The sequence below is a fragment of the Schistocerca nitens genome, chromosome 4 (genome assembly GCF_023898315.1).
Source record: "Schistocerca nitens isolate TAMUIC-IGC-003100 chromosome 4, iqSchNite1.1, whole genome shotgun sequence".
NCBI lineage: Eukaryota > Metazoa > Arthropoda > Insecta > Orthoptera > Acrididae > Schistocerca > Schistocerca nitens.
Window position 1 is genome coordinate 700,946,137 of NC_064617.1, and position 14,233 is coordinate 700,960,369.

The window sequence follows — 14,233 nt, forward strand, 5'->3', positions numbered from 1 at the left end:
CAAGGGTTAAGGCTATAACTTTATCGTAGACGAATAATAGAGCACGGCGACATCCAGTGTCCCCTGCCGTACAAACGGGCCATGGGTTTCTCATGGGCTTGACACGGGAAAAGCGCGGATCTGCGGCCCAGCGTGCGTGCGTGCAGTGTGTTGGTGCCCAGTTTAAATATGCGGACTTCGATTCTCCGTCCGTGTTGACTCGGATTCGTTCGATTGCGGTCGACGTTGCCTTAGTACCGTCAGAGCTGGTTCCCACGCCTTGTTGAGTTGAAATCCCGTGTCTCTATTGATCAGGTCGTTACTCATACGAATTTCGACTGCTTCTTCAATTATGGAGTCCCAGTACGTGGCAGCGGACAAAAGGATCTTTGTCTCTCCGTAGTTCATGCTGTGTCCCGTGTCTAGACAGTGTTCATCCACAGCAGACTTTTGTGGCTGATGCAGTCTGGTGTGACGTCTATGTTCTGCACATCTATCCTTCTGGCCAATGTATGATTTCCCACAAACGCACGTTATTTTATATATCCCTGGTCTCCTTATACCCAAGTCGTCTTTAATAGAACCCAGAATAGTTTTCACATGAGCTGGAGAGCGGAAGACACATTTCAATTGATGTTTTTTTCAGTCTGTGAATCCTAAAGGACACGCCACCAACATATGGTAGAAAAACTATCCTCTTGGAGTTCTCAGTTCCAGGATCAGGGGGCACTGGATGTCGCCGTGCTCTGTGATTCGTCTAAGACGACGTTATAGCCTTAACCCTTGGCGCCTGCGCTCATCTACCGAGTCAGCGTAAATATTGGCGAGCCATTGCAACTCAAACAGTTTTTCTTACAGTGTGTTCAGTGTGAGCACCGTTCGTCACACGGCACACATCCAGTCGAAAGGCGACTTCCTCCTAAACCTTGATCAGTATGTCTGGAGTGATTGTTGCAACGACTGTTTCAAACCTGTTTCTTAATTCGGGTAGATCAGCTTGAAGCGGAAGCACAAACGCATGATCCTGTATGAATCCCCAACGGTAAACATTGCATGGCATCAAATCGGATGGAGGTGGCGCCCATGCGAAACAAGCTCTGTCATCCGGCCCCTTATGACCAGTTCAGGGGTTGGGTACAACGTCGTTTAACCGTTCTCGTACTCGTTTATGCCAGTTAGGTGGCATTGCTACGAAATAAAGGTCTATGGTTACGCTTCTTCCACTTGACGAAAGAGCCATAGATGTGCGGAACATAAGAAACACCGAGTAAGAAAGGATCATAAACTTTTCGGCAAGATGACACAAGAAAAATCAATAAAGGGGAGTCTCGTTGCAACTGTACCGTCCTTTGGGGATTTGCTGACCTAAATATGAGCACATTATGTGTGTTCACATTTCCACTTAGATGAAATCTCGATTCATCACTGAAGACGAGACGATCCAGTAAATCTTCATCGTATGCAGCAACATTTTGTTTGTAAAGCTGGCACATAAACTGTAGTCTGTAGACTTCAGAGCTTGTAACAACTGCATACTGTAAGGACACACTCAAGCACATCCTTAAAAAATTTCAGACAGACGTCAACTAGCCTAACTAACAGATATATTGGGGCTACATGTGACAGACCTCACTAGTTCAATACGCTCTTCAGTCACTGCTAGTCTTCCCTTACTATTCCTTTTGCAAAGACCGCCGGTATCTTCAAACTTATGATACCATCTACGGATGTTATTATCATTTGGAGAATTACTATTGGACCTAACAGGGAACGCATATTGCACTGCAACAACATATTCAGTCCCTACAAACAGTAAAACACAAAAGCTTTCTGTTCACTAGTCGCCATGTTTGTTACTAGCGCTTTCTACCAGAAGACTCAGAAAACAGTGCATGCGCATAGACACAGGTATACAAACAAAACTGTTTGAGTTTGTCTTTCATTTGATGTATTATTTATAATTGTAAATTGAATCTAATTGGTGCTACTGATACTCATTTTTAAACACCCGGTATAACGAAAGCTTCCTTGGAGCATCCCGATGTTACATTCATTTCTGTGGCACATTCCCCATCCATTACAACATACTGGGTTCTATTAGCTAAATATTCCTCAAACCAGCCACATATTTGTGAAGACACTCCAGACGATCGTGCCTTGGTTAACGGTCAACGGTGTACTGCAGTGTCGAATGCCTCACGGAAATCTGTGAAGACGCAATCTGCATCTCTTGCTTGAACACTTTCGTGTATGAAGAAAACAATTTATGCTTGACACGGGTGGTTTTTCACGAATCCGTGATGTTTCTCTGAAAAAATTTTGTTTTCCTCTAGGAATGTCATAATGTTTGAGCTTACAATTTGCTCTAGGATCGTGCAAGAGGCGGCCGTCAGCGATGTTGGTCTGTAGTTCTGAACAACCTGTTTATCACTCTTTTTGTAAAATCCAGCCCAGGTTGAGATCATGGCCTCAACTGACCCTATAGTTTATCAACCAAAACCACTTCATTTACCTTTACCTCCTGCGTCTGGCTTAAAAATTATCACTGCCACCCAGCTCGTGTTTCTCTTCACAATAGCTGAAGACCATAGAAATGCCCTCACAGGAAACCCATTTCGTGCAGAATAGGGTGGCGGGAAACTTGCTGTTAGTGTCGGATGATTCTTTCTACGATAATAAACATGACTACATATTGCTTCCTCAGCAAAGAAATATATCTTGGTAATCCATTTATTTATACGATGTTCTCATCTAATTTTCCAGCTTTTTTATTTTTCAGCGCATTTTCTAGTCGTATTTCATGTAGCGTTTTAGTTTAGATTGGAACCTATTACAGGTATTACCATTAACTCGTCAACGGAGTAAAACAGGCACCATTTAGTGCTTCTTTGTTGAAGTAGGCACGTAACTCGAAAACTGATTCTCTCAACTGATCACGTACGGCACTCCCCTAGCAAAAAGAGCGACACAGAACTGTTCTGCTAAATAACATTCAACGAAATTGCATCTGTCATTGTTAAATATGACATAACGTGCAACATATAGCAGTAATAACTAAATGGCTCTGAGCACTATGGGACTTAACATCTATGGTCATCAGTCCCCTAGAACTTAGAACTACTTAAACCTAACTAACCTAAGGACAGCACACAACACCCAGCCATCACGAGGTAGAGAAAATCCCTGACCCCGCCGGGAATCGAACCCGGGAACCCGGGCGTGGGAAGCGAGAACGCTACCGCACGACCACGAGATGCGGGCAGCAGCAGTAATAACTGATAAAATACACTGCGTGGGTAAATAAGTGAAGCACCCAGAAGACATCGGTCGCGAAATGGAAACAGCAGTGAAAACCAAGAATGTTTTATTTGCAACAGTTAGCTACACCTTGCATCTACTTCTCTACATAACGGCCTCTCCGACTGAGACATTTGTCGTAGCATTGTACCAACTTTCCAGTGCCGTCGTCGCAGAAAGCAGCTGCCTTTGCTTTCTGCCAATTCCGTACGCCGATCTGTAGCTTATTGTTGTGTGCTGTCCTTAGGTTAGTTAGGTTTAAGTAGTTCTAAGTTCTAGGGGACTTATGACCACAGCAGTTGAGTCCCATAGTGCTCAGAGCCATTTTTTTGTAGCTTATTGTCTGTGCCAAGATGTTGCCTTCATACGCAGTGGTTCATGTGAGCCGCGCGGGATTAGCCGAGCGGTCTTGGGCGCTGGCAGTCATGGACTGTGCGGCTGGTCCCGTCGGAGGTTCGAGTCCTCACTCGGGCATGGGTGTGTGTGTGGTTGTCCTTAGGATAATTTAGGTTAAGTAGTGTGTAAGCTTAGGGACTGATGACCTTAGCAGTTAAGTCCCACACATTTGAACATTGTTTTTTTCTTCATGTGAACAGAGATGAAAATGAAACTGAGCCAAATCTGCTCTGTGTGTGTGTGTGTGGGGGGGGGGGGGGGGAGATCAAACACATCCCATTGAAAACACTGAAGGAGCGTCCTCATCGCCCTGCAGTGTCCGGCCGGAAGCTGTCATGAAGAAGGAAATGCACTACAGTTACACTACTGGGCATTAAAATTGCTACACCAAGAAGAAATGCAGATGATAAACGGGTATTCATTGGACAAATATATTATACTAGAACTGACATGTGATTACATTTTCACGCAATTTGGGTGCATAGATCCTGAGAAATCAATACCCAGAACAACCACCGGGCAACGTCGATGAACTGCTGTTTCTGTATGAGAAATCGGTTGGAAACTTTCCTCATGTCAGCACGTTGTAGGTGTCGCCACCGGTGCCAACCTTGTGTGAATTCTCTGAAAAGCTAATCATTTGCATATCACAGCATCTTATTCCTGTCGGTTAGATTTCTCGTCTGTAGCACGTCATCTTCGCTCTGTAGCAATTTTAATGGCCAGTAGTGTACATTGTGTGGGCTGCATGAAATGAGGCGAAATCTCTTACAAGCACTCACACAGGGTGACAATTATTGGACTATATGAAACGAAATCGTCATAACTTCTGAACTGGTTGCGTTAGGATGTTCAAACTGCAGAGTTGGCTGCGGGACATGCTGGGAATTAGTATGCGCATGTATGCTTTGGTTTAGTAATGGAGCGCACTTTCATGTGGATGGGTTCGTCAGTAAGCAAAATTGGCGCATTCGGGGGACTGAGAAACCGCATTTCGCAATCTAGAAGTCTCTTCACCCTCAACGGGTGACTGCGTGGTGTGGCCGGTCCGTGTGACCGAGCGGTTCTAGGCGTTTCAGTCTGTAACCGCGCGACCGCCACGGTCACATATTCGAATCCTGCCTGGGGCATGGATGTGTGTGATGTCCTTAGGTTAGTTAGGTTTAAGTAGTTCTAAGTTCTAGGGGACTGATGACCTCAGATGTTAAGTCCCATAGTGCTCAGAGCCATTTGAACCATTTGAACTGCGTGGTGTGCGATGTCCGGCCACGGAATTATTGATGCGATAATCCATGATAGCACAGTGATCACTAAATAGTATGTGAAGGTTTTGGAAGATAATTTCATCCCCATTATCCAAAGTGACCCTCACTTCGACAAGAGGTGGTTCACGCCAGAGGGAGCTCGACCCCACTGAAACAGGAGAGTGATGTCCTGGAGGAGCACTTTGGGGACCACATTCTGGCTCTGGGGTACCCAGATGTCAATGCCATGGGCCTCGATTGGCCGCCATATTTTCTGGATATGAACACATGCGACTCCTTTTTGTGGGTCTACATTAAAGACAAGGTTTACAGCAATAACCCCAAAAACATTGCTGAGCTGAAAAGAGCAATTCAGGAGATCATCGACAGCATCGATGTTCCGACACTTCAGCGGGTCATGCAGAATTTCGCTATTCGACTGCACCCAGGCATATCTAACACGTCATAACCTAAATCCGAACATCTGCAGTGACGTATACATGTTGAATAAAGTGTGTGCAGGGCATAGTTTGTAACTAATTTGCGTTTCTTTTCATATAGTTCAATAATTGTCACCCTGTACATAGAGAGAGACACTATTTTCTAGGCACCTTCACGTGCTCACTGTGCGCTCACAACTAAAATGAGCAACGTGACGCGCTTCACGGGCATACTAGAGGCACTGTCCAACACATTTATGCAAATCATAATCGTATTTTCACTGTGGTTTTCATTTCGCAATCGATCGGATCTTGCTTTCCGAATAGCCCTCGTAACTTCGAACACTTACACACAATCAGCGGACAGTCGCAATTTTCTACGGCAGGTAGAACGGCCATCAGAGTGCGTTAGCGTTGTTCACGTTTAGTGTATTTACTGGGCCTAGTGGGTTACAAAACGGACGTGAAAAGCGCCATGCACTGAGTGATAAAAAAAAAAGGTTCAAATGGCTCTGAGCACTATGGGACTTAACATCTGTGGTCATCAGTCCCCTAGAACTTAGAACTACTTAAACCTAACTAACCTAAGGACATCACACACATCCATGCCCGAGGCAGGATTCGAACCTGCGACCGTAGCGGTCACGCGGATCCAGACTGAAGCGCCTAGAACCGCACGGCCACACCGGCCGGCACTGAGTGAACACTGTGAAATATGCAGAGAGGCCTGACACGCGTATGAGGAAGCGCCGTCACCACCTGACAGTCTGAATGGGACGTCATTGTGGGCCTCCATTTCGACGACTGGTCGAACGGCGCAATGTCCATGTTTTTGGAGCATTCGAATGCGGTGCAGTGTTGATCTGATTGAGAACGTGAGGCCAGGAATACCGATCGTCAAGATTCCTGTCGACAGTGTCTAAGCACCACAAGGGAGCATATCGAGCACCAAGCGCAGTGTCACATCTTGACGTCTGCGCCGGCCATCTGAGAACCAATAATAGATCTCCTGCAACATTCTGTGTCACTTTGCGCTACTAGTCATAGACAAAGAGTGGCCGTATTAGAGAATTACTGTTGCATCTGTAGGTTATCCTTGACACCGCAACACAAGCAGCTGCATTTGGAGCTTGACTGGGAGGCATGAACTACTGATTAATGGCGTTGCATTGTGTTCAGCGATGAAAGGGAGTTCTACATTACCCCTGACGAACGTCGTAGGCGAGCAGTGTGGCTACGTGGGAGAGGTCCCATTCTTCCAATGTTTTGTGGAGTCACAGCAGCGTTATTTCTGGTGTCACGATGTGAGGAGCCATTGGGTATGACTACGGCTAGTAGTGACTGAGGGAACTCGGACAGCACAGAGGTGCACCACAGACATCATGCGTCCTCCCATGTCATCTCTTATGCGACAGTATCGTGGTGCCATTTTTCAACAAGGCTATGCTGTTCACATCCAGCACCTTTATCTCTGAACTGTCTGCTTGATGTTGAGGTACTCCCATGGACAGCAAAATCTCCAGACCTGTCTCCAGTAAAAAACGTATGAGAACAGCTCACATATCAACTCCACCCCTGTGCCAGTGTCCGGGACATGAAAGACTAGTTACAACTATTGTGGGCCAAGGTTCATCATGAGAGTATTCAATGGTTTAGTGACATCCTTCCCCAACGAATCAGTGCATGCATTCAAGCCAGAGTGAGTGGTACATCATATTGATAACTCGGCTCATACGAGTACTGCCGCATTCTTTGTAAATTTGATTCGAGTCTGTAATCATGAAAATCACATATCTTCTCAATACGTGAAGTTTCATTTCTGCATACTTTATTTAGTCCGGTTGTGTATTAACCATGTAATTGTAAGAAAGGAAATGAAAAAAATAAAACTTATAAGGAACCCCTTGCGTGTGAGGTTGCAAAAGGCCAATATTGCCTACCATGCAACCATAGTATTGGCTGCTAATGGCATCAGGCGGCGGGACTGGAGGTATCCAACGGTGAGCGCAGCATAAGACTACAGAGCGTAGTTGAACTGCTTGCGCATTATATGTCGCAGAAGTTGACATTTTGGCTCTGAGCACTATGGGACTTAACTTCTGAGGTCATCAGTTCCTTAGAACTTAGAACTACTTAAACCTAACTAACCTAAGGACATCACACACATCCATGCCCGAGGCAGGATTCGAACCTGCGACTGTGGCGGTCGCGCGGTTCCTGACTGTAGCGCCTAGAACCGCTCGGCCACTCCGGCCGGCAGGTGACATTTCATCAGAAAGGAACCCCACTGATATTCAAGGTAGGACAAGGCTCATTCATTAGAAAAGCTGGTGCTTGCAAGTTCCAAGGATGCTCCATACAATTTACAGAATGTGCGTGATATTGACCTACTACATTATCCATTATCCATTAAATTGCGCCACATAGTTTACAAGGATTTCAAGGGAAGCAGGGTATGATTGCGTAACTTCAAACATTGCCACAGAATTGGAACACGTAAGATAAATAAATTACAAACAAAGTATCAACTTGACGATGTACACCAAACAGCGCATTCGGCACGAAAATTTGTAGATGAGATATATAAACTTATCCCATCGTTCAGTAAGGAATTTGTTGTCAACTGTGACCAATCGAAATTTGAAGAGGAAAGGCAGACGAAAGGAACTCTGGAAATTAGAGGTATCAAAATAGTTCTATCAAGATCAACTAACACCAGTGCTTTAATGCATTCGTTTCAATTATGCCGACTATTAATCTGGATGGTAAATTGTCTGGGAAGTTATTTACTGTGCTGGGGAAGTTGGCGGCGCTCTGCCCCCTACGATTCTTTCTCGTGTGCGTGATCTTGAAAGAGCAGTAGGAAATATTTACGTCACAGCAGGCAAGAATGGGAAAATGGGCTAAGAAATAAGCTTCAGGACCGACTGCTTCGCATTCAGTTGCATGCCATCATATTCCATTAGTTCTCATCACTCAGTTGCACCAATATGATTTTATATACATTGTAAAGAACGCATACCTAGCTCAATGTTCTGCACGGTTTGTAACTCCCAAGGAGTTCGCCTTCGATCTTGATGGTACGAACCTCTGTGATCATTGTGGCACGCCATTTTTCACTCTGTGCTCATGGTGCAAATCAGTGGTTTGTTTTGAACATTTCTTGAATGTCGACGACGTACATTTTGTGGAGTGTAATACATACATCCCACAGAAGGTTGATCTCTGCACCAACAGGACACTGATTTTCTGTCGCACTACGGATGTACACACGTCAAAAAAATTGTGCATCACTCCGATTCCCAGAACTCTTTGGAGACAGACGGAGACTGTAGATAGTGCATCACAGACACAGTCTCTTTGAGTGTTCAGAGATGTCACTAAACCCGCCCAAAGATGTAAAATCATATCATTTATTTCCAAAGATGTAAACAACCATGCACGAGCAGCGCCTATTAGACGGAGGGGGTCCGACAGCCGATCAGTTGCAGTCAGTCCATCAGGAAGGAGGTACAAGGCTCGTGTTGTCTGCAGTTCAACCACGTGTAGACGGTCAATGCTGCGGTTCGATCGCGTCCGCATTGTTACTTGTGCCCGGAACGGCCCACAACAAGGGAAGTCTCCAGGCATCTCAGAGTGAATCACAGCGATGTCGTTCGGATATGGAGGTGATACAGAAAGACAGGAGCTGCCGATGAGATGCCTCGCTCAGGTCGGCCAAGGGCTACTACTGCAGTGGATGATGGCTACCTACGGATTATTGTTCGGCGGAGCTCTGACAGCAACGCCACCATGTTGAATAATGCTTTTCGTGCAGTCGCAGGAATTCGTGTTATGACTCAAACTGTGCGCAATGGGCTACACATGGGCAACTCCACTCCCGATGACCATGGCGAGGTCCATCTTTGCAACCACGACATCATGCAGCGCAGTACAGATGAGCCTGCTCAGGATGGACATCACGTTCTCTTCACCGATGAGTGTCGCATATACCTTCAACCAGACAATCGTCGGAGACGTGTTTGGAGGCAGCCCGGTCAGGTTGAACGCCTTAGATACACAGTCTAGCGTGTGCAGCAAGGTGGAGGTTCACTGCTGTTTTGGGGTGGCATTATGTGGGGCCGACGTACGCCGCTGGTGATCATGGAAGGCGCCGTAACGGCTGTACAATACGTGAATGCCATCCTCCGACCGATAGTGCAACTATATGGGCAGCATATTGGCGAGACATTCGTCTTCATGGACGACAATTCGCGCCCCCATCGTGCACATGTTGTGAATGACTTCCTTCAGGATAACGATATCGCTCGACTAGAGTGGCCAGCATGTTCTCCAGACATGAACCCTACCGAACATGCCTGGGTTGCATTGAAAAGTGCTGTTTATGGACGATGTGACCCACCAACCACTCTGAGGGATCTACGCCGAATCGCTGTTGAGGGGTGGGAACTTGTGGATAGTATGCCACGACGAATACAGGCATGCATCAATACAAGAGCACGTGCTACTGGGTATTAGAGATAACAGTGTGTACAGCAATCTGGACCACCAACTCTGAAGATCTCGGTGTATGGTGGTACAACATGCAATGTGTGGTTTTCATGAGCAATAAAAGGGGCCATCGAAATACTTAAACACCCTAACAACATGAACAGGGAGGATGGACTCAGGCTTGCCCCATCTTGGCTGCCAGCAATCAGAGCCCAACAGACCGCACTGTCAACACGAGGCACGAGCACTACCAGCGAGTAACTGCCGCCGCGCGGCCGACGCCCAGCAGTTGGTAAACATCAGCAAACTTCTCATTCGACGGTGGTCACCAATCAATGAACAACAGAGGTCACGTTCTCCCTCCACCGCAATAACCTATTAAAATAAAGTTCCCTCTCCTTCTTCCTCAAGTGACCAATGAAACTACCTACCTTTTAAAATTATGACGTAATGGTATGCGCAGTGAACACTAACAACGAAATATAAAGGACACTGCATAGCTAGAACGCACCATTAGACCGAGAAGAAGGCCGCTGCAATCATGGCCGAAACGTTGGTTTTTCTATAGCAGCAGTAGTTTTTACATTATGACGCAGTACCAAACCCAGAAAACTTTTCAAATGGTTCAAATGGCTCTGAGCACTATGGGACTTAACTTCTGAGGTCATCAGTTTCTAGAACTTAGAACTACTTAAACCTAACTAACCTAAGGACATCACACTCATCCATGCCCGAGGCAGGATTCGAACCTGCGACCGTAGCGGTCGCGCGGTTCCAGACTGTAGCGGCTAAAACCGCTCGGCCACACCGGCCGGCTGAAAACTTTTATGTCGGCGAAAATGATGTTTATGTTGATCTCTATTTCAAGTTTCTGCGCGGGTCCCGGAACTCTCAGAACCGAGGTGAGTCATTATTAGCTAACATTTTTCCTGTTGTGATTGTTAACATAACATTTCCAGACAAGCCTTACTAAAAATTGAACTTACGGCCTCACACTGAAGGGGTTCCTTGTCAGCTCGCATTAAACGATCCCACAGAACAGGTAGCTGTCCTAAACTGGAGCATAGTGCCAGGAGCAAGTGTTGTAGCGGCGTGGCTGAAGGTCTGTAACAGCTGGCGGCCACTACAGCTGCAGGCGTCGTGGCATTGGCTAAATGTGTGCCTTTCTTTGCAAGGGGGCCTCAGCACACCACTTCCTGCCCGAGGAGATTTCGACTAAGGGATCCGGCATGTCAGCCGAGAGCGCTAATTCGCTTCTTCCTGGAGTCAGGTAGGCGCGCCGGCCCTGGATGGAATCCGCCCGGTGTATTAACGACGTGGGCCGGTGTGTCGGCCAGCCTGGATGTGGTTTTTTGGCGGTTTTCCACCTCCCGCTAGGTGAATACCGGGCTGGTCCCCACATCCCGCCTCAGTTACACGACACGCGGACATCTGTAATGCTTCCGCACTATTTCATAGTTTACACTAGATGCAGACAGCTGGGGTACACTGATTCCTTCCTGGGGGGGTATGGGGTGGCAGCAGGAAAAGAATCTGGCCACGCCTTTAAATTAACCTTGCCAAATTCGTTGTAACCACGCCGACCCTGCTCACATTGCGGGACTCCGGAGCAAAGTGAAAGAAAGAAAGAAAGAAAAAGATTTCGACTGAGGGAGCCGGCTACTGTGTCCGCAGAGCTCGCTGTGCTTCCTGATGGCGCTGACGCCGTCGACGCTGGTGCTGCAGTTCTGGCTGGAGTGGCCGTCGGGCGCGGGGCAGCGCGAGGCGTGCCGCGGCGGCGGCGTCGCGCTGTCGCTGCAGCTGGGCTGCGACGCGCTGCTGCTGCTGCTGCTGGTGTCGGTGTCGCCGCTGGCGGCGCGCTCGCGCCGCAACTACCGCGAGGGCGCCTGCTTCCTGGCGGCCGCGCTGCTCAGCGCCGCCGTCTGGGCCGGCTGGCTGGCCGCCTTCCTGCTGGCCGGCGACGCGTGGCGCGACGCGGCGCTCGCCTCGGGGCTCGCCGCCACCGCCTGCTGCGTCGTCGTCGCCGTCTTCGTGCCGCGCACCTACCTCATGCTGTCGTCGGCGGTGCGCTCGCACCTGGCCAGCGCGCTGCCCGGCTCGCTCGCCGCCTCCGCCTGCGCGCTCAACTCGGCGGCGGCGCTGGGCGGCGTCGCGGGCTCCCAGCAGGGGCTGTACGCCTCCGTCAACGCCGACATGGCGGGCCCCGGCGCCGCCGCCGCCGCCGGTAACTTCTACTCGCCCGACGCCGGGCTGCCGTTCGGCGGGTCGCCGCGCGTCCACAGCAAGCTGTCGCACTTCTGACACGAGGAGTCGGCGGCTGGAGACTTTGAAGCCTCCGACCGCCACTGGGGACGCGGCCGCACTGCGTCCTCCTCCACCGCCGGCAGCTCGGCAGACAGCGACATGCGCATTGCGGACGACAAGTTCTCCGTCGTCTGCAGTCACCCCAGGGCCACCGACCCCACCACTGACCTCTAACTTCGGCGACTCTCTGTAGACTGGCTCTCCTGCTGTCCCATCCACTGGTCAAAAACCCTTGACGTCTGATGATATGACGCTCGTATCCGAGATGCCATGTCTCCATACGTTCCGGCATCTCTCTACAGCAGAGATATTCATGAAAACGAAATTTGACTTCATGAAAGTGGAGCACCCCACCCAGTTTTTAAAAATGCTGTTTCGTTCACAGATGCCTTGATCGCGTTTGGTGTATTTATCACAATTAACCAATTTCGCGTCCAACCAGTCACCTCAGGATCAGAATCTCCTTAATAAAGTAATATATCAAGTAATCATCTAGCGCACATCTCTTCTATTTAAAAGTTGGCTCAAAAAAGGAATTGAAACACCCTGTGTAAGCCAAGTCGTCTACAGTCTATTTATCAAATATGAATGAAAAGAGACGAGCCAAATGGCTTACCACCTTTCAGACCCTTTCGGTTTTGTCCTGCTCATCCGCCATTTACTCGCTTAATAGCAATAGAGTAGCATCAATAACTTTGTTCGGATCGAAATTTTCACTGCGATGTTATATTTCAGTGCGATGTTATCAGCGGGACCTCACACAATAAGAGACTACCCATAAATTCATATGGCTCCTATGTAAATGCCAACACACCCTTTGACCTACGCTTGCAGTATCGGACGCACTATCTGATCAAAAGTATTCGGACACTCCTACGTAATGCGGAGTTGACCACTAGATGACATGAGAGGTGGACTGGCCAGTATAAAAGAATGTGTCAGGTATTACGTTCTCCGTAGAGAAGCAGTGACTTCTGACGTGGTCTAGTCGCTGGATATAACTCCTGAGTAACGAGCCCATCAGGGACATTTCAACCTCTCTAAAGCACCCCGTCGACTGATGGTGAAGTGATTGTGAAGTGGAAACGTGGACGTACAACCATAACTAAACCAAGAACAGGCAAACCTCGTGTGCCGACGAACAGGGACCCTCGAGCACTGCAGAGGTTGCTAGATAACAGCGTCACGTATTATGTTAGAAGACGCTCATGCTGACGATGACTCAGTAGTCAAAATCGGTAGCCCGTCATAAATACACCCAACGCGATCAAAAGATTTCTGAATAAGAAAGATTTGTGGAATATCTGAGGTATATAACAACACCGTGATACCTCCCATTGTAGGACATTGCAGTTTTATCAAACATTATAACTTGTGACGCGTTGCAGCAGTCATAATGCAATACCTTGATGTTCAAGATATACCCAATATAGTTTCCTCCAGCGCGTTGACATCAGTGCCGACACTGCGAGACTTTAAGTCTACTACAGACCATAGATAAGGATCCGGAATGAATCTCAAACTCTCCTGTTGAGTCTACATTCTAAATAACGTGACAAAACGGAATTGTGGTACCTCTCCAAAACACACAAGTCGCTCCCCGGTATACGTAACTGGGTAAGATCCTCGGAACCATAAAGAAATAGCAGACAAACGCTTACCCACAATCTAATGGTTGTTTTTGTAAGGAACTCTCTATCGTTGTAAGTGCGGCAATATCACAAAACATACAGGGATAGTTTCCGAACAGTTTGCGAGGATGCTGAAAAGTGCTGACAGTCTGCGTCTGTAGGTGCCGATCTGAGGCGTGTCGGGATGACTCATTCGGTAACAGCAATATCCGCGGGAGTCGTGAACCAGCTTGCGGCCTTTAACTGGTGAAGATCTATCGACACTTTTCTCAATAGATCTGGCTTCACAATCACCCGCCCTATAATTTGGAGCCAAAGGTAGATATTCCTTCTCCATCTTGACAGAATGCACACCATTGATAGTACCCCATAGTCCAGTGTCTTTCTCTAATAAATTTCTACTACTGTTTTATAGGAAGCTGTTTTTGCCAGTTTGTAATTTAATTTTTCA

General features: G+C 47.7%; 1 protein-coding gene across 1 annotated transcript in view; it reads left to right on the forward strand.

Annotated features, from left to right (window-relative positions):
• Window positions 1-12,148, forward strand: part of LOC126252512 (uncharacterized) — a 302,643-nt gene extending 290,495 nt beyond the window's left edge. Inside the window, exon 10 of the mRNA XM_049953408.1 lies at window positions 11,522-12,148. Within this exon, the coding sequence (XP_049809365.1) occupies window positions 11,522-12,148 (627 nt within the window). The remainder of the gene's footprint in view (window positions 1-11,521) is intronic.
• The last annotated feature ends 2,085 nt before the right edge of the window (window positions 12,149-14,233 follow it).